Genomic DNA, 21649 nt, shown 5'->3' on the forward strand with positions numbered 1-21649 from the left:
GTGTCCCCTTTTTTCTAAAAAATATATATATTTAAATATATATTATATATTACTAAAACAAAAATTACGCTTTTTTTGCAATTCATGGATCATTTCTCACAAAGTCGCTCATTGCCTTTTTTTGCGATTGTTTGGAGGAAAAAATCTCACCAATAAAGTTTAAATACTTGTGAAAGGCCGCTCAAGAAAAGGGATGCTGATCCAGGTCTCAAAGGGTTAAATGACTTTGTTTACATGTCTCTCAGTGTGTTGCTGTCGTTTTTTATGTTTATATTTTATGTTCTAGGGTATGTCTTTTATGTATTTTGTGTCTTTTGCGTGTTTTATGGTGAAACTGAGGGTAAATTTACACATTTGTGGACAATTAAGTTTTGATCTTCATTTCTTGGCGTTACCTTGATACAAACCACCAAGAGGAAACTTTAAATATTAACTCTCTGAAAAATAAGAACTCCTTTAAACATTTCTGTAACGACGCAGCCTTTTCTCTGACACCACAAAGTTTTATGCAGTTGCAAGTTAAACTGATGTAATGTGGTGTAATTAAAGCAAGAAGTGACGATGCTGCCTACATGAACACATATTATGAAAAATAAAACTGTCCTCCCAAAAGAGAGACAGCAGAATCAGTCGTTACGGCGAGTGCCAAAACATCAGTGGCGGCACTTGCCATAAGCAACATCAGCATTTTTTTAATATTTTCATATATTTTTATATTTAATCTAGGTCACTGCATGGACAGCAGTTAACATTAATACCATTTTACACATTATAAGTGATTAAAACTATGTAACCATCTAAAAGTAAATGATATGAAATGCTACTAGGAACAAAATAACAAAATATCTAATTTTTTACAATCGATTGTTGACACGGTTTCCATGGTTTCAGCCGTCTCTGCTGCCCTGGAGCGTCATGCAAATGTCACAGTTTTTCCCAATTTCCTACTCGTAATTACCACTTTGGAGAGCCATTCATGCGCTCGTAACTCATAAATCCGATATTTCCCAGGAGAACATGAAGGCAGCATAATCCAGTGTTTCCTCTACACTCATTAGGATTTAGGAGTGGCGGGCCGCCACTCCTAAATCCTACCCGCCGCTCCTTCAAATGTCGTTTTTTTTTGGTTGTTTTTTTTTTTTAAATTGCAAATACACCACCGCCGCATCACAGCACAGTCCTGCACTGCGTTGGGTGTCGCGAGTGCTGAGGCAGATAACTATCTTGCTCCGTATCTACTCTTTGGGGTAGATACCACCGCCCCCTCCCACCCCCCAACACAACTAACTGGTGCCGACGTTAATGAGCTGCTCGCATCCAGGCATCAGGTCGTAGAGTCAGAGGAGTGTCGGCTTGAAAATAGCATGCAACTTACCGGAGAAAAGGTAGACTTATTAGCTTAAGAAAACTTATAATAGATTTTATTAGTTAAATAAACATTCGCAAAATATTGATGGCCAGCTAAGGTTACGTAGCTTAAGTTAATTGGGCCCGGTGCCAACTCAACTCAGTGTCGCTAACGTGAGTAAACTAATTGATAGCATTAAGCGATATACACGCCATAATGTAACTGCTGACTGCATTTTCAGATGAGCTTGTTCAAATATTTTTCAAAGAAGAGAAAGACACCTGATGAGGATGGCGCTAGTCAGGTATCACTAGCCTTTTTACTGACTCAAATTATGATGGTTAGGTAAAAAATTATGTTCACACTTGTAATCAAATGTGACGTGAGTGTAAATTATCTAACGTTAATGTTTTATGTAATCGTATAAGACAAGTAACAGACAGGGAGGAGCAGTGCAACAAAGTGAAGGAGAGCAGAGTACAGGAGGGGGAGTGCCGAGTGAGGGAGCAGGAGAGCAAAGTGATGGTGCAGGAGAGAGAGATGAGAGGAGAGGAGAAAAACATAAAGGGAAACAGGCTATCAGGCTGGGACCCTAAATGGGTTGAAAAAAATAAATAAAAAAAAATAAAAAATGATTGTTTCTATTTGTAGGTGAAGCCTGACTTGAGAAACAGGCTGCAGGGGGATCACCCTGCAGCCTGTATGCTGCTGAGCATCAGCGGGCCTCTTGGGGAATTTCCGTACAACAGAGCCTCAGAGCTGCTCTACAAAAAACCAAGAAAAATCCATTGTTCTGAGCCCGGGTGCAAACTTTGCCACTGATTACAGCCACATCAAGAAATTATTATTTATTGTTTTTATTATTTTATTGTTGAATTTTTGTTATTATTTTTTATTTTTACATTCAGCCTTTAAAAAGCGTCATTTGTTTACGCCGCCACGGCTCCCCGGAGAGCCTGCCCCCGCTGCTGAAAAAAATCCTAGAGGAAACACTGTAATCTCATGTTCACACTGTGTTTAACCCTTAGAAATCTGACCAAATCAGCATGTTTCCCCCCAAAAAATACAAGATTAAATAAGAAAGAAAAATGAAATTAGTGAAACTGCTTGAAAATTACCACAAAAAATAAATAAATCAAAGAAGAAAATGAATGAATACATAATTAAATGAGGAAATTACCTCAAGAAAGTGATAAAAAATAATATGAAATAAATATGTATAAATATATTTTCGTTCTCATAATTTTAAATATATAATTATAAGAATTATGAATATAGTTTTCTGGACATTTTTCCTTATTTTTGGTTTAAATTTTAAGAAGGTCCCTGCAGCTAATTTTCATGTAAATTTCTGGTCATCTTTGACTCATTTTTTTTTAGGCTGCAGGACATTTCTTGCTCATTGCCTTTTTCAGAAAAAAATCAAGCTAATTTCCTCAGCTTGTGCCAGGTTCTAAAGGGTTAACTCAGCTGGATCTCACACCTCGTTTTCATGTCGGCGCTGATTTCAGCGGTAAACGACCCGTGACTGTTGAGGCGGGACCTGAGCTGATGTCGTCTCAGCAGGTTTTTATGAGTGCGGTTTGACGGACAGGTGAGCAGGTGAGTCACATTACGGGACTCTTCCTGCAGAGGAAGCTGCGGCGCTGAGCAGCGTGACCATGTCCAATCATCACCTCCTCCTGTGTGGCTGTAAAACACTCACGCTGACATTTATCTAACGCGCTCTCACACAGTCGAGTATCTCAAACACCTTCCAGGAACAAAGACGAGCCGCAGGATCACGAATAATACGAGGATTTTATGGGACTGTTTCACGAATACGTTCATAACCGATAACAACCGACTGCAAAGACAAGTTCTGCTGCAGATATGAAACTCGGCAAAGGGCAGACGTTCAAGTCCTGTCCACCAGCGGGTTTTTGGGGTTTTTTTCTGGCTACAGCAACATTTCATAGCAGACTGGATTTGGACAAATTTTCCTAAATCGCCTGAAACCCGAGCAAATCAGGAAAGGACTCTGAGCAGCCCTAGAGTCAAAGCACTGATGACTGTGGTGTCACACATGATTTTAGTTTCCTCAGAGAAGAGATCGGCAGCCGAACTCGGCAGCAGAAAACGCTGCACAGATCAGATTATCATCTGATCTGTGCAGCCGTAACCACAGCCGTATCTACAGTGTGTGTGTGTGTGTGTGTGTGTGTGTGTGTGTGTGTGTGTGTGTGTGTGTGTGTGTGTGTGGACAGTCATAACAGGAAGAACACATGGTAAAGACATCAGCCGGCTGTAAATCTGTGAGGTTTGTATCTGCACGAAACACAAGTCAAATCTCAGTGTGTCGGAGCGGCAGTCAAAACATCATCACCTGCACCTCCATCTGCACCTCCATCTGCACCTCTACCTCCATCTGCACCTCCATCTGCACCTCCATCTGCACCTCCACCCTCATCTGCACCTCTACCTCCATCTGCACCTCTACCTCCATCTGCACCTCCACCCTCATCTGCACCTCCACCCTCATCTGCACCTCTACCTCCATCTGCACCTCCATCTGCACCTCCACCCTCATCTGCACCTCTACCTCCATCTGCACCTCCACCCTCATCTGCACCTCTACCTCCATCTGCACCTCCACCCTTATCTGCACCTCCGCCCTCATCTGCACCTCCACCCTTATCTGCACCTCCGTCCTCATCTGCACCTCCATCTGCACCTCAACCCTTATCTGCACCTCCACCTCCATCTGCACCTCCACCTCCATCTGCACTTTCACAGTCACCCAGTCACAGTGTACACTTCAGGTTAGCAGAAAAAGTTTTGGTGGTGTCAGCTGTAAACTACAGAGAGGAAATACAGAAAAGTATGAGCTCTTTGTAAAGTTGGCACTAAAGTGATTCAGCTGATAACAGAGTCTCCTGTGAAAAGGGAGGACTGTTTCGGGGAAACACTGGAAGAAGTGAAACTAGAGGTGATTATGATACCATCTGTTTATATAAAGATTCAAAAAGGAATCCAACAAAACTATTTAATCTGCAGCCGGCTGCAGCAGAATAAAGATATCTTCTTGAGTTCGTCTTTATCAAAATCCTACGTTACCTACAATGCACCTCGGTGGCTGACAGTTGTGCGCTACATTTGTTATTTTAGTAGCAGCTAATGTGGCGTGCAGCAGAGACGAGCAGCGACTGCAGACGTCGTTTTAACATTTCCAGATTATTCTGAACTGCCGACCCGACCGACACGTCGGTCCAGGAAATCCCGCTTTGAGTTTGAAAACATCATTACAAGGTGCAGCTAAGCACACACGTAAGTGTAAAACACATGAAAGCCAAAACTTTTAAGCCAAGCGCTGACGCAACTTTTAGATCAAATTTTAATGCATTCGATGCCAAAACGATTTTAAACCGTAGATGAATATATATCTCACTGATTTTGACAGTGTGAAGTCTGTGAGATTTCAGACCGAGATTCACACACGCAAACAAACAGATCAGCGAAAAGTACAGAAAAAACATTCTGATCCTTCCTAACCTTAAAACAACAATCTTAAAAAAACACTTTTAGCGGATGTTAACTGATGATGCAATTTACATCCAGGATTACATCACAGTGCGCCTCACAGCTGTGGCTGCAGCCCTCTTTCCCAATAACGGACCAGTTTCAATAACTGTTGCATCTATTAGTCACCTCCACACAGAAACATGGAAAAATTAAGTCCTGGGCCCTCATTTATCAATGCACAGATGTGTGTGTGTGTGTGTGTGTGTGTGTGTGTGTGTGTGTGTGTGTGTAATGAGTGAGTAAGAAAATTCCTACGCAACATATTTATCCAAAAGGAATGTGTGTGAATATAAGCACAGCTCGGATCATGCTTACACATAGTGGCAGATTAGTGAAAAAAGGAATAAAAAGCATTACACAGAGCACATTCTGCAAGTTTAACATCAGCAGATGCTGACAGATGCTGACAGATGCTGACAGATGCTGACAGCTGTCCCCTTTTCCTTTTAATTAAAAAACAATACGTACTTGTGTCTAATTTGAAACAGACGTGTCACCGAGTTGCTTCATATCTGCTGGACTTTGTTGTGGGTCTGAAGCGGGGCTGCACGGTGTGATGAAATATGTACATCCTCTCTTTCAAAACTGAAATCCTCCTCTCATCACACAGGAACTTTTATCCCCAGAAACTCCTCAGATCAGTACTGAGCTCGCTGAATTAGCTTTTTGTGCTTTTTTTTGCATCAAATAAAGTTAGAAGAGGTATTAAATTTAGATAGGTACGTGTCTGTAAATCATTTCCAGTGTGCTGCTGCTTTGGTTACTTCACAGACATCATCGTTATTTATCCATATTATTTCTTTTCGTCTGTTGTGTTGTGCATTTCTTCACTGGTTGCAAATTTGTTTATTTTATCAGTTTCATCCTTTTACTGATTTTATTGCAGTTTGTAGTCGACGATAGCCGTTGCTGCTAGTTGTTTGTTTAAGATGAATTTGTTGCTACTGTATGTTGTTTGTCCGTCTGGCCCGCTGAATCTCGGTCAACTGACGATATATTCGTCATCAACAATAAAAAAAACATATTGTTTCATCCTATGCTATATCGTTTATTTCGTTTACATCATATAATAACACTTTGCGTCCGTCCACGTGGCCGACGGGGCGTCTGCACAATGCACGCCACCAAAACAAACAAACAGCTGGAGCTGGAAAGCCGGCTGAATGTGGAGATTCAGCACAAAACCGACCGCACTCAGGACGAGAGCGAGCTCGTGCTCCAAAGTCGAGACGACATACTCGATATGCAGCGTCTTGTTCCACGACTGATGTGTAAGATGACTTTATCGTGAACACTGAGTATAAATTGCCTCAATGATTATTAGATAAATGATTAAATAGATTTTATTTAGTTTAGTTTTTTTAAATGATGACAGTCTGGGATCTGTCAGTGATTAGCAGCAAAATTGACTGTGACAGGTCACCTAGTGGAAATAGCATGTATACGTATGCCAAATATGGTTAAAAAAAAATGATGTCATCAGGTGGAAAATAGTCAAAATTACTTTTTTTAACATTTCTATATATCATATGAAACGCGCATAAGATGTGCCAAAAAGTCGCTGAGGGTGAATCTGCTCCCGGGTGCAGGTCAGCCTAAATCATTCTGTGTCGGGTTGTTTGTTTGTTGTTTGTGTGTTTTTACGCTTGCTGCAACATTAATCGCTCCCTGCAGCAAATAATAAAACGAAGTGAATTTACTCTGAACGTGCAAAAGCATTGTGGTTCAGAACAAGTGGAACAACTAATTTCACACTGACGTGCGTGTGACCAGCGTGTGCGTGTTTGATGAAAGCATATTTTTTTCATACTTATGCACATTTTAAGTTTTATTCATGAGACAGAATTTAGAACCTTTTCTACAAACTGTTGATAAAAAAGGGGTTAAAAACACCACCGTTTTCTTTTAAGCACAGGTAAACGCACTGACTGTGGTCTGTGAACACCACGCGGAGCTCTCCATTAATTCTTTTCTTTCCTCAGCAGCAGTTTGTCACTCACATGGTAGATAATTGATCTATTGATTGGTTCAGAGCTGATCAGATGAGACAGGTGGATGAGAATGAACGGTTCAGTTTCACTTTCATTGCGTTTGGCGTTCTGCTGCTCTGTTTGTGCCAACAGTACACCCTGCGGTCCGAGAGTGTGGTGCAGTAAATATCAGAACTAAGTTCAATAAACCAATAAATAAAGACAATGTTTATTTTTTCTTCCTGTTTCACTCTCATGGAGCCAAATGGCAACCTACTTTTTTGGCATTAAGTGAGTAACATTGTAATGGGGGTCAGAGCCACTGTAGATTGAACTGATTATTGCTTCAACAGTATTTTGATGTCAGAAGTAAGCATGAAAAAATTCAAAGCAGTCTGACATCTGGCTCACACATGTTCTCCTAAATTACCGACCGGACTTTTATTTTAATCTATTTTAAGTCCCCCATTAATCTCATATACAGTGTTGTGACGTGTTCACTAAATAATAGAAGTAATCTCATTACTCATCTCTTTTCCCGACTTTTATTCCAAAACATCTCCATCCCAGACTTTGCTATGTGGACAGCTTTATCATACTGATCATTTGATCACCTCCCACACAGCAGATGTTACCCAGCAGAAACAGTCTCCCCAAACTGAGCTGCAAAACAGGCTTTTCTTAATGTGTTACAGAGGATGTGATTCAAAAGAGTCTGCATTTAACAGCCCAAAGGTCTGCGAGGAGACCTTCGCCCTCCCTCTTTGCTCTTCCTGTCACATTATGTTTCATAATAATCCAACGCACAAACAGGATGTGAGGTCAGAGGTCGCTGATACGGAGAGAAGAAATGTAATAAGTCTTCTGTACAGGAGAGAAAGTAGAAATGTGGAGAGGGACACAAACAAAGAAGACAAAGGGATAAAGAGAGGAAGAAGAGCGCTGCCAAAAATCATCAGCATGTTTTTATGCTGTCACAGCTGGTACTGGAAATCATAAACACAAAGATCTGCTCGCTGCAATAAAAATTTAGTAATATCTATTTTCGATAATGTCTGTCAATTTTCTTCACATTTAAACTGCCAATAAAACTAATCCAGCACCGTCTGCTAAGCTTGACCCTAAATTAACCCCCAAAGTCAGGATGGCGGAAAAGTTAGTTGAAATGAGGATTAATTTCACATCGTGCATAACTTACTGTAAGACTTCAATTAATAGCTATTAACTGCTTAAATCATCAAACTCAACAGGCGTCTCTATGGGACAGGCTTTTCACTCCTCTCACACAAACTAAGTGTATTTCAACCCTTTAAAAAACTGGGCAAATTGGCTGGACTTGATCACATCAGTGGCAGAGAGAAGGACTCTCAGCAAACTGCTCTGCATCATGGACAATGCCCAGCACCCTCTGCACGGCATCATCACCAGGCAGAGGAGTGTCTTCAGTGACAGGCTGCTGTCCCTGTCCTGCTCCACTGACAGGCTGAGGAAGTCGTTTGTCCCACAGGCCATACGACTCTTCAATTCCTCCTCACACAGATAAACACTGTTTGCACTGTTGCACTGTTTTTACTGGTATTGCACTGTTTTTATTGTTATTGTTGTTTTTTATATCTTGCGTTTTTGCATATTCTGCATCTCTCTTTTTCTCTGTATATATTGCTTATATATTTATTGGTCTATATTCTATTCTGTATGTTTAATATGCTGCTGGTTACTTAAATTTCCCTCGGGATCAATAAAGTACCTATCTATCTATCTATCTATCTATCTATCTATCTATCTATCTCTATCTTTTTTTTTTTTTTTCAAAAACGTGTGAATAAGGTAATAAGCAACAAAAGAAGAGATGAGTTAGCAAGAAATCTGTGAAAAGTATTTAAAAAGTTACCTGAAAGGCCCTCATATCAGGAGGGATCAGATATATAGATAAATATCAGATATAATTAACTTTACCCTTTATATATTTTCTCTTTACTCTTTTATAGTTAATCTCTGCCGTATATTATATGTTTTATATTTTATTACTCTATAAAGCACTTTGACTTGCCCTGTTGTATGAAATGTGCCATACATTAAGCTGCCTTGCCTAAAACTTTGCCGTTCAGCCGGACCGCCGGACCTTTCGTGGCGGTGTGGTGTGCAGCCAGCAGGTGATTCGCACAATCCCGTTCAGGCTTAAACCCGACACCTGGCCGTGGTTACTCAATATTTGTGCCCATTCTAATCAAGCTACAGATATTTTATACACACTGTGCAAAAAACAATATACAAAGTGATCCAACTTAAACAACTATGCATTAATCTCAGAGACGGTCTAAATGTCGGTCAAAAATATACCGATGACACTCTTCTATAAAATATAAATTTTGTCTCTGCAACAGAAAACTTTTCTGCTTTTGGTCCTGATGAGTTTCATTTATCAAGAAATGACAAAATAAAAAGAGGAAAACAATGACTGACTCGAATTTTCATCTCTTACACCAACAGACAGTTCACATGTGTGAGAAACTGCATCACTGCACCGCAACACTGATGACATCTCATCGGTGGACCACGTTCATACTCAGAGTGGACTGCAGGAGGACTGAGTAAATATCACAAAGAGAGCATTCACAACTGTTTACAGAAATCTGCGGCCCTCCCTTCCCAACAAACACATGCCTGATCTCTTTCTGGGAAGATTATAAACATCATCAGAGGTTCATTTCTGTGGAAAATGTTTGCTCACAGAAATCAGATATTAAAGATCAGACGTTGTGGTTAAAGACTAAGAGAAAAAGTCATAAATAAAACTAAAGTATTCAAATGCTGAAATCTCCTGTTGCAGCGTTAACAGGTAACAGAGTTTTACACAAAAAGAGAGAATGACGGTTATACGGGTTTCCATTAAACCTCAGATTGATCGAGTATAAATTGTCTTGGTTTTTCTCCGCCTACGCCTCTCTGCCTCTCACAAGGCGCGTTTCCATTAACCCTCAAATTGCACAATATAAAGCTGCAAATATGAAATATGCCAAAATATAATAATATCCCTCAAAAGAAATGCAGTCATCTTGCAATTGTGTTTTATCGACATTTTGAAAATATTGCTTACGTTTTGTGCAAATCTGTAAAGGAAACCCGCCTATAGACACACACACAGAGCACAGCTTTTGCAGAGCTCCAGATTGCTACTATTTAGTCACATTTTGGGGCCACAGAGCACCAGTGCGACTTGGAAATCTTGCAATCTAAGAACTGGAGAGCTGTTAGTCTGAATCCAGCTCGCAGAGGATGAATCCTCACACCGCCGTTACAACTTAACTGTCTGCTAACATTCTGTTGACCAAAAGCTTCAAGTCCACAAAAACATCAACACCTCCTGCCTGAGACGAGCCAGGTCCTTCAAAACAAAAGCACCATGGGTCCTGCTTTGATTTTTTAAAATTATAACAAAACATTTTTACGTTACTACAACAAAACTTTATTTCAATTTATAATTTCCTGTATGTGACATTATGACATTTTATTAAACTTTATTATAACAGCAGTTTATGCAACTTTATTTTATGGCTAAAAACGTTCCTTTTTATTAGCATATTCATTGCTAAATGTACTCGGAGGCAGAGCGTACGCAGACTATGACTGACTATGACTAGGGCTGCTTGATTATGGCAAAAATTATTATCATGATTATTTTTGATTGATATTGAAATCACGATTATTTAACATAATTACTTATTGGCCACCGGAACATCATGCAGTTACTGAACATTAACTCTGGTTATTTTTAACGCTGGACGTCCTTTAACTTTAAATACAAGTGAATTAAAAAACAACAAACGCTTTGTGGTGCAGCCATGACTGTGCAAAACATTACTGCAGTTTGTTCATATTCACATAATAATAAAACCCAACTAATAAAATGTAACAATACAAACAGTCACTGTACCAATAACAGCAAAATACATGTTGAGCTGGGATCAATGATTGTTTCACTAACTCAGGAGAGACTCGGCAGACAGACATTTCTCCATTATCTGTTTAGAAGCAGCTAGGAGAGTCACTACAATGAGAAAAGCCAGTCCACCTTAACAGTCCACCTTAAGGGCGCCTGGTCTATTTCCAGTGGGAAGCTAACTTAGCATGCTAAGTTCGGGGCTAACTTCAGTCACTTTAATCAGCAGCTGGTGAGCTGTCTGGATCCAAAATGAGACAGCAAAGGTTTAATCAACCAGAGAGGCTGTGGCTCTCTGTTTTCAACCCGAGCTGAAACTCCTGTTTGGACTTCGGTGGGACGGCCAGAGCACGAGGAAAGGGTGCGCTGATTTGCAAAATAAAAGACAAAATAGGAGCAACATTGTTACACTCATCATTCTGCACAAAATGGTTTTATCTTGATAACCTTGCTTTGAAGATCGAGGGAAGCCAAAAGCGTAACAGAAACTGAATTTAAATGAGCAGCTCTAGTACTGACCTGCTAAAACAAACAGTCATGTTTCTCATTAGTCGGTTTGAAACGGCGGTCTGCAGCCTGGCAGGCGTTTCATCGAGATGCAATGACAAAGTCAGCCCATGCATCTGCATTGATGATGTGTTTTAAATATGCAAACGCATTCCTGCTTTGCAAACGTGTCCTTCTAGTGATCGCTAACTTTAAGCCCCGCTTTAAACTGTTCAAGTAACTTAAGACAACACGACTAACAAAACATGAAAGCTTACAAAAGAAATCAAGCGTGCCAAAACAAACTATTCTTTTTTATTACGCTGAAACACTCGGATTGAGTAACTCATGCAGACTGCACGACCACGCGCTCAAACTTAAGTGTCAGCTCGCCCACACCCACATTTACGGTGCTTTAATCTGTCAAACAAAGTTCTGGCGTTCTTCCCATCAGCCACTCTTTCACCCACTCACTAAGCTGCTTTTCTCAGGAAGGAAACAAACACAGAAATGCTCTTATTCTGAAGAAACCAAAATGCAAATCGATAATAAACCCAGAGTGGAACAAAGAAAGTCATGAAGACAATCTTTTGTTTGATTTTGCAATTCATCCTTAGTCACGAGTCTCTGGTTTCAGCTGTTAAAGCCGCTGCGGCGTGCCACACTTCCTGTTAACGGGGAGATTCTGACGCTGTGGTTTACATGTGGTTTGATGTGTAACCTCCATTTACTGTCTGCGGTCGGTGTTTTCCACACGGTGTGTTTCAGTCTGAGGTTCAGAAACACAACCAAAGACTCAAAGATGAATTTCTGTTTGTTTCTTATCACAATCACCTTTTACTGCACGTGTGCGTGATGTGATTCTGTATTTCTAGTTTGAGTGAGATGCACCTGCAGTTGTCGAGGACATCTTGATTTTGTTTCTTGTCTTAACCCTTTGAAAACCTGGATGGACATCACTTTTCTCGTGCTGCATTCGGACACCTTACACAAGTACGAGATACTCTGAAAAATGAGCAGACTGCTTTGTTTTCTTTAAAAATCATGACGAACGTTGAGCGACTTGGCAAGAAACGTCGCAAAAATTGCAAGAAATTAGAATTATTTCTAAAATGTTACATGAACATTTCCACAGAACTATATTTATAATTATCAGAAGAAATTGTAAAAAACTGAACAAATTGGATTTTTTAAAATTAAAAATTAATAAGAAACTGGGGTTTCTCCTACTAACTGAGGTTAATTTAAAACAGGAAAACTCGTCAGAAAATGATGTATCTTTGTAATTTTTGGGGTCCGGTGAAACGATATGGGGAGATGTATTATTGGCTTTGAGTACATAAGAATTCGACCTAAAAGTTGTACCAGCGCTTGGCTTGAGAGTTTTGGCTTTTATTTGTTTTACACTGTTTTATCTTTGAAAAAAAGCTACAAAAAGTGAGTGAAGTAGTCAGAATGTTTGTTTGTTTTTTAATTTTTTTAATATTTTCCTTTTTTTGTGATGTGAAATAAATGAGGATGAATGAATTTGGCATTTGATCCAAATGATTGATCCAATTGTAGGTGTGTATGGTGTATATTTATTTCTTTATTTGTATTTTTTTTTGTGAATTATATGAAAATATAAAATGAATGAAAATATTTCAGTAAATTTGTACAAAAGTATTATATACATATTTTATTTATTTATTCATTGTATATTTCATTGTATATTTCAGTTCTTGAGTATTTTTATTCCTCTTATTAATATGTTAATTGGATGTTTAATGTTTGCACCAAAAACCAAAGAAAAATTTCTTATCAGTGAAACTTCCTTGGCAATAAATCCTTTTTTTTAATTTCTGAAGAAATAACCCTTCTTTAAACACGAGAAGTAAAATCCATGTGCACTCAGACTTAAGACTTAAGAGGATGCAGCAGAGTAGCTGCTCTTCTGTTCAACCTCCTGCACAAGTTCAGAGCCGAAAAACCGCCACCTGCACGTCAGCGCTGAAGTCAGCTCAAGTCCAAGTCCAAGTGTTTGTGCAGCTGTTTACATAGTGAGTGAAGACCGAGTCCTAACAGGCTCAAAGATGCACAAAGTGCCGAGTCATTCTCGTCATTCAGCTGTACTATCTCTGCAGCTGCCAAAGGAAACTGGAAATCTGCCAAAACGTTGCACAGCCTCGGTAAAAATCTCAATTACAACTCTGAGAGAAATGTGTATTATAAGCAACATTTTCTTGCACAATTTACACATGAATGTTTTGTTATTTTTCCAAATATCTGTGCGTGAAACGGCACGCTAGAATACACACACTATGGAAACAAAACAGTGGCATGTTAGTCAGTGTTGTGCAGGAAAAGTGTGTGTTAATTATTTCATTCATTCCTGTGACAGTGATAACGCTCATGCACTGTGTTTTTCAGTACTCACCATCAGTAGACGCTCTCGTCGTCAGCGATACAGGCGGCCGCCACGGTCCGTCCCCGGGGGGCGGGGGGGCTGAAATTGGGCCCAGCAAAAAAAAAAAAACAAAAACAGTTCAAGTGAGTCATCACAGTCTGAGCAACACGCAGTGTGATGTTTGACGGCTCCCTGAAGCCAAAAAACAAGCTTTCCACTGTGTGAAATTATCTGGATGATCAGCGCCAATCTATGTTCGCTCTTTCATCTCTTCTCAACTTTCCAAATGTTACCAGACTGAATTAATTGAATCCCGATAGAGAAATGAGTCATTTTGCAGGGGTTCGGTGCTCAAAAGAACATATCCACTGATTTACAGAAGTCCCTTTCCCAATGCAAGTCTATGAGATAAAGTCTTTTTTAGCAGAAATCTCGTCCATATATGGTCAATTTCAGACCAAAAAATCCAACATGGCGACGGCCAAAATGCCAAACTTTTGGCATTCAGGGAGTCAGGGGCCCAGGGGCCCCTGTATGATATGATTCTAGGATTCTTTCTTAGATAGTAGAACATTTCTAGGATTTCAGGACATTTCTCAGATTTTTGGACATTTCTAGGGTTTTGGGACATTAAGGTCTTAGCCAGGACCTCTGTTGGGGGTGTGGTGGATCCTCCACTGGACCTTTTTTGATCAACAACCTCTATTTTGATGCTGTTTTTTTGCACTCTTTACACACCTTATGCAGACAAAAAGAACAAAAAGTTCACAGCATCAATGCCTTTATTTTTATTGTGAATTAGTCGGGGGCGTAAGTTGAGTATCACTGTTAAGCACTCGATGGGTCTGAACATTAACCATGAATCTGACCTTCCTCATAATAAATCAACAGGCGGGACAGAGAAGAAGCTGCAGTCTTCTGGCCTTTACAACTGTGTTTTTCAGACTGTGTATGAAGCAGAGCTGCATTACAGCGATTACAAATACATGACTACACTTGCTGAGAGCAAAATGTCCCTCTCTGAGTTCCTGCTTTTAACTCGAGATTGGGAAACATTTGCGGTACCATTGTCAGTGTGTGTGTGTGTGTGTGTGTGTGTGTGTGTGTGTGTGTGTGTGTGTGTGTGTGTGTGTGTGTGTGTGAACATGAAGCAGGATGTTTGGTGGGAAATGTTCAGGTACATCTGCAAACAGGCCTTCCAGGAAAATAACGATTAGAAACATGAAGTTAAAGTCACTGCAGAGGGGAAGTCCTCCCGACTTAAACACTGCACGCACGCACGCACACACACACACACACACACACACACACACACACACACACACACACACACACACACACACACACACACACACATCAGCTGGATTCTGATGAACTGCACAATATTTCCTGGTTCAGATTCCCTGTAATCCCTGTTTACAACATAACATAACACACACACACACACACACACACACACACACACACACACACACCCTAAGCTAAAAAGTTTTGTCAGTCAATAAAACCATAATAATTTATAGAACTAACATTCTGAAACCCGAACAAACAGGCCTAAATCTTTAGGGAGGCGGCAACTAATAACCTTTACAAAAAATCACCCTAAATTTTGGAAAACATTGTGGTTTTTTTAAATATACAAGACAATTACCTGGAAATCTGCAACAAAAAAGAGAAGTAAAAAAATACCTGAAAAGAAGTGCTACTTTTTTTGTTGATTAAAAAAAATCTCATTTTCAGGTCTTTTTTTGGTCACATTTTACTAATTTCTTGCATTATTCAGCGCGTTTCACGTCAAGTTGCTCACTGGCTTTTAAAACCAACCAAAAAAAAAAATAAAGCAAACCAATTTGCAAATATTTCAGAAGCCTGAAAGGCGTCCGAATACAACACGAGGGAACTGATGATCCACATTTCAACATTATGCCATTAAAACAAAAGAAAATCCATATTATCCAAAATCTTTCTTCACAAAATAAAAACACAAAACACACTGATCCCAAAATGTTTACATGTGAAAACAAATATTTGTAAACACATTTTTGTTATTTGAAATATTTACATTATTTAGTTTTTGAGATATGAGTAGAATGCAAAAATGTTGTGATCGATTTATTATTATTATTCATTAATTCCTCTGGCGCGACCGTTCGTTTTTGCACCGCAGGTAACGCAGCGCAGCGACGCCATTACAAGCATAGAACAAGAAGAACCGGAAGACAGAAACCTTTGCTTTCTGCAGCAAGAATAATGAATGTTCCTGCTAAGGCTGGGCGACAAAACGATAACGAATGCGAAGTAACTTTTCCTCGATTGAAATGAGACGTAGTCGATACAACATTAAAAAAAACACATTCCAGCCGTGTTTTGCCTGTTCGACAGTATATTTGTCATGTTCAATGTCTGACAGAAAATGAATATTTAAACCAAAATTATCCTGATGATATCTTCATATCTCACTGAGGAGTCAGAGGAACCTTTAAGCTCCACAGAAATACTGATTTCATGTATATGATGATATATATATCGATATCATCTGATATGAAAAAAAACATTGTGATAAGACTTAATCCCATATCGCCCGGCCCAAGTTCCTGCTATTATGGTTTTTATTTTAGATCGATATTTGTATACAGGATTATGCAAAGACAGGTATGGAAACAGACATTGCTTTTGAGTATTCTTAAAGGGATTTTTTTGCACTTTGAGCTGCACACACCGATTGCTGTCTAGTTGTATATTATATTATAATATAATCTAATATTATATTAGAGAGAAGGCAGACGCCTCTACGGCGAAACTGTCTAGCCTATAAATAACACTACAGGTGTGAGGAAAAACGTGTTTGGGATTTTGAGGTTGAGGATAAACGATCATATAGACAGGAGGACGGATTCTGTAAAGCTCTGCAGCACACCTGAGGAAGTTTCAAACACGCAAACACGCCCACAATAAATGACAGTGTCTTTACCTCCGTCAGCAGCCGTGAACTTCATGACGTCACCTCTCAGCCGAACCCTGAAAACACACAGATGAGTGATTAACGAACAGGCCGCTAAAACTGCAGCAGCACACGGAGGGAAACGCCTCACGCTTTATCACCGCCGGGTTTCCATTACAAGATTTAAGCAAAACTTAAACAATATTTTCAAAATTTTGATCAAACCCAACTGCGAGATGACTGTGTTTACATTGAGTGATGTTATCCCACTTTCCTATCGAAATAACATCCCAGTAACCATGGCGACGGATGTCCAAAACATTGGCAGGTATATTTCTATTGCAGCTGCTAAATAAAGCCGAATTCATTTTGACGTAATTTCTTCTCTGGTATCAGAGGGTTTATGTCAGTCTCTTCCTCCACGAACTTGCAAACCAAGTCTGAAGGTTTTTAGTAGCGGGCTACTTGCTGCTGGCTACTCTGTGCATCATCTCCAGTAAATTTCACAATGTAAAAAGGGTATTTTTTTGTTTGAAAAAGTACACAAGACAGAAAGACGGCCAGTGGTGTAATGTAACCAAGTGAGTCAAGAGAGCGTCTGAAGGCTGCAGGACGACGAGCTGCAGTCTGACAGGAAACAACGCGACGCACAGCAATCTGTCAGCCATACAGCGCACGGCGAGGTCAGCCAAGCTGCAACACACTGAATCAGTAATATTTGACTTGCTGTCACATGTGGTATGTGCAGCGTTCAAACGCCAGGAAACACTTGGAGACAGTTTAAGAGGCTCTCGGTGTACGTTACCAGAAACTTCATCAGAATTCAAACAGTCATCCTGAAACTCAACGATCACACAGGAAGAAATCCCTCTGACGCAACACACACACACACACGCACACACACACACACACACACACACACACACTCACACACACTCACACACACTCACACACACTCACACACAGAGCTGAAACTATCAGTCAGTTCATCAGTTAGTTCATTCACAGCAAATTACTGATCATCTGTTGAGAGAATCAATAAATCACTTAGTTGCTTCAGAAGTATTCAGTTGTGTGTGAAGTCTTTGGGTTGAGATTGCTGCATTTTTACAGTTTTTTAACCTTTTACTGACCAACAATTACTGACAATTCATTTAAAAGATAAGAAAAACACCAAGCTACAATCTGTTCTCATTCCCAGGTCGTCTAAAAGTCATGCGCTGTCACCCGCCTCTGCGTCAACACATTCTCATCCCAAGTCGTCACATTTTGCATCTTGACTTCGGCGTCTGCTGTTGACGCTCCAGGACGCCGCTACTGTGATGTCGACAAGCACGTGGAAGAAACACGGGAAGTGAACACCTTATTTTTGTGTGAAAGTCTGGGGTTTGTTGGATTCATCCAGCGCCCCTCCTGACGCCGTCCAGCGGTGTATCATGCAGACATGAAAGGTGGCTTTTGGCGCTGGAATCTTAAACCAAAATCACCGTAAAAGCAGCCGTATTTAACGACTTTAGAATGAGAGCGGTCTGACCTGGTGCCTACGTTACCCATGATGCACCTCTGCCACAGACAGGTGTGCGTTAGATGGTGGTTTGTTAAGCTGTTAGCAGCTACTGCAGACGCCTTTTTAATTCCAAAACACCAGATTTTTCTACTTTTCAGACTTCTTAAAACGGCAGGTTTCCATTAACCCTCAAATCACACAAGCTGAAACTACAAATATAAAACACGCCTACTGAAAACGTGGCTACTTCAAAAAAACGATTACGGATTCCCTCGCAGGTGGTTATGTTTTTGTCTATGCATCAAAAGCACGTAGCAGCCAGCAGATTAGGGGAAGGAGGCACATGGTGAGGAGTAGATAAAAAAAACACCACATTCGGACAGGAAGCAACTCTGGACTGCTGCCCGAAAATTCAGGATTCGTTGTTCCACTGCCCCACCATCCTGAAGAGACCTTCGTACTCCCCGTATAACGTTGTTAGCGACAGCGTTTAAACCTGACGCCAGGATACAACAACAACGCCAACGTTTCTGTCTGGCCACGTTCTCAGCTGAAGACGTGCACGGACGCAAATGGTGGCTTTCGGCATCACGATTTTGATCCGAAACCACTACAAAAGCGGCAGTTTGTGACGACTTGGGAATGAGAACGTGCTGATGTGCCGCAGAGCTGCAACACGCTGCAGCACGTGTGTAATGTCGTGGAACGGTTGAGGTTAGGTTTAAAAATCAGAATGCCTCGGCTCGAATAATTACTTTTGTTACGTAACGAAACTTGACATAAATACGTCATGTGACTGACGTCAGTGCTTCTTACATGAGTAACCTTAAAATAAAGCTGAGTGATAAATTAGTTTCAGCAATTAATGCAAATTTGTGGTTTTAGATGATTTTTAAAATGAAAATCTAGATTTTCACACACACACGCACACACGTGCGTGCACGACAACAGCATGGGTTAATGAAGAGCAAGTTCCCCAAAAAAGCTCTTTCTCATCAGTGGTTTCTGTTTTATGCCGTCAGCTCGGGAATAAACCACAAAGGTAGTTTAAAGATCATCTACAACTAAAAGCAGCACGACCAATTATTTTTTTATGACTTTTATGAAAATGTATGAATTAACCGTAAAACGCAATTACTCATTGACATTCAAACAGTTACTATGTGGGTGAATAATTCCTTGAACATCACTCATGAGCAGCACTGTGAAAAAGCTGCTGAGTCATTGTTTCCTTTCAGTGACCGTTGAGAGTCCGTTACTTCACTGTAAATTATTGTGCAATTTTACTGGAGTTTGGTTTTCCAACAGTGCAGCGTTACTGCAGCGTGACTGAAACATGATTTGACGCCTTGAAAACACACTTTGTGGTTGCTACCAGAGTCTGATAATAATTAATCTACAATCAATTGATCGGCCGTTAGTGTCGTCACAGTTTCTGCAAATTGTTGCTGTGAGCTTCGATTGAGAAAAAAAAGAATCTAAATATTGTTGAAAATGATCAAGGGTGTTTGGTTTTTTTTTTTCAAATAATGATTAATCGATAATCAATTGTTAATTTAACCAATAATTGATTAAGGAAAGTGCTCATGATTTGCAACCCTCATAGATACAGATCAGAAACAGTCAACAGTCACATAAATGTAAAAATGTGGGATTTGCTGCGGAGTGAATTTAGACCCAAAAATTCATTATCTACAGTATATGTACAAAATTACAGAAATTAAATTAATTACATTGTCACATCATTCAGTATAGGGCTGGGCGATATGGAAAAAAGTCTTATCAAGGCAATTTTTTTCATATCAGTCGATATCTGTCAAGTGTGAAGGTTCGCTTTGACTCCTCAGTGAGATATAAAGATATGATAACCAGTGATGCACCATCATGATTAGTTACCGATACGATAAACCGATCATTTCAAGCTTCTCGTGGCCGATAAGGTACTGATAACCGAAGAATGAGAGCGGAGCGGACACCAGTGGAGAATTTGTTAAAAAAAATAATAATAAAAATCATAATAAAGAAAAAAAGCCAGGAAATAATCTCCAAAAACTGTATATTAGTTATATTTTATAATCATAAAAAATATTTTTGCATAATTATTACAATTTTTTGTTTCTATCTTTTTCCTTGTTTGATTAGGAATTGTTTTGGGTTTTGGTTTTTTTGTTGTTGATTTCTTATTCTTATGCACTTCATTTTTAGCTAATTTTCATGTACTTGTTACAATTTTTACAGAGTTTCAGGATACTTTTTTCTTCGATGGCTTCCCATGTTTTTGAAAGAAATTGTTAAAAGAGGGTTAAAAGAGATATTTGAATTTTCTGTCTGATTAAGTGGGATTCGGCTTTAAAAAAGCAGTTCTTGTTAGTAGACGCACGAAATGTCAGTTTAACTCTGCACGTGAGATTTAATGACAGGAAGGAAAATATCACCAGATTTCATCTTTAAACAATTACCTAAAATGTTGTTTGCGGTTGTCTTTCAAGTTTGAGGACAGGAGTGATTTATTTTGTCCAAAAAAAAAACCCCAAACCACACAGTCCAGTCACGTGCCTTCGTGGTTCCTTAAAACGCGGTTTGGGGAAGTGTTCATGAAATGCATCATAACCTGACAGGTTAAAACCGTCACGCGCTTCTTTCCTACCTGTCGCTCAGCAAAGTTCCCATCATGACTCAGACTTCGGTTTTCACTCAGCTGCTGAACTCCATCACGCAAACAAACTCCAGACCAGCTGACACTTCCGCTCACACCTGACCGCAGGCAGCCAATCACACCTGCTGCCGCGTTCACAGGCAGCCAGAAACTGGGAAATCCCGGCTTCCTATTGTAAAACTTCCAAATAACAACACTGCGGAAGAGGATTAGGGCCAGGCAGGAGAATAAATTTTGAGAGGGGGAGGAAGATTTTTTTTTCAGTTTGCAAGTCAAGAAAAAAGTAAAAATGTTGGAAATAATTTTGAAAAACAATGTTGAGGAAAAAAAGTCAAAATTTCAAGAAAAAAATTTAAATGTTCAGAGAAAAAAAACGAAATTTTAAGAATAATGTTCAAAATTTTGACTTTTTTCTTGACTTTTCAACATTTTTTGCAAAGTGCATGCAAGTGGGAAAAAAATAAAATCTTTATTCTCTCAAAAATATTTCTCCTGCGTGGCCCTAATCCTCTACTGTAGTTTTGACATTTGGAAGTTTTAAAAAAAGTCCACATCAGATCTTTTCCTTGCAGAAATCTACTATGCACTTTAAGAAAAATGGCGAAATGTTAAGAAAAACTGTAAAAAGTCAAAATGCCGAACATTGTTCTCGAAATTTCAGCTTTTCTTAAACTTTTTCTAAACATTTCAGCTTTTTTCAGTGAAAAATTTCATTTCAACTTTATTCGTGAAATTTTGACTTTTTGCAATTAACATTACAATTAACATTGCAATTCTAATAATTCTCAACATTTTGACTTTTTTTTCTTGACATTGTATTTCAACATTATTCTCCACATTTTGACTTTTTTCTC

General features: G+C 39.5%; 1 protein-coding gene across 2 annotated transcripts in view; it reads right to left on the reverse strand.

Moving 5' to 3' along the window:
- The window catches only part of chp2 (calcineurin-like EF-hand protein 2), a 53709-nt gene extending 32817 nt beyond the window's left edge, over positions 1 to 20892 (reverse strand). The window contains exons 1-3 of one of the 2 annotated variants that reach the window (XM_088078469.1): positions 20787 to 20892; positions 16663 to 16709; positions 13722 to 13790 (exon numbers count right to left, since the gene is read on the reverse strand). In XM_088078469.1, the coding sequence (XP_087934595.1) occupies positions 13722 to 13790; positions 16663 to 16709; positions 20787 to 20812 (142 nt within the window). In that variant the 5' untranslated portion in view covers positions 20813 to 20892. Of the gene's footprint in view, positions 1 to 13721; positions 13791 to 16662; positions 16710 to 20598; positions 20763 to 20786 lie in introns of those variants that run through there. The other variant, XM_088078470.1, reaches the window with a different exon arrangement.
- Positions 20893 to 21649: the final 757 nt, after the last annotated feature.

Source organism: Plectropomus leopardus, chromosome 6 (assembly GCF_026936395.1).
Source record: "Plectropomus leopardus strain MGB_pleo_1.0 chromosome 6, ASM2693639v1, whole genome shotgun sequence".
Lineage (NCBI taxonomy): Eukaryota > Metazoa > Chordata > Actinopteri > Perciformes > Serranidae > Plectropomus > Plectropomus leopardus.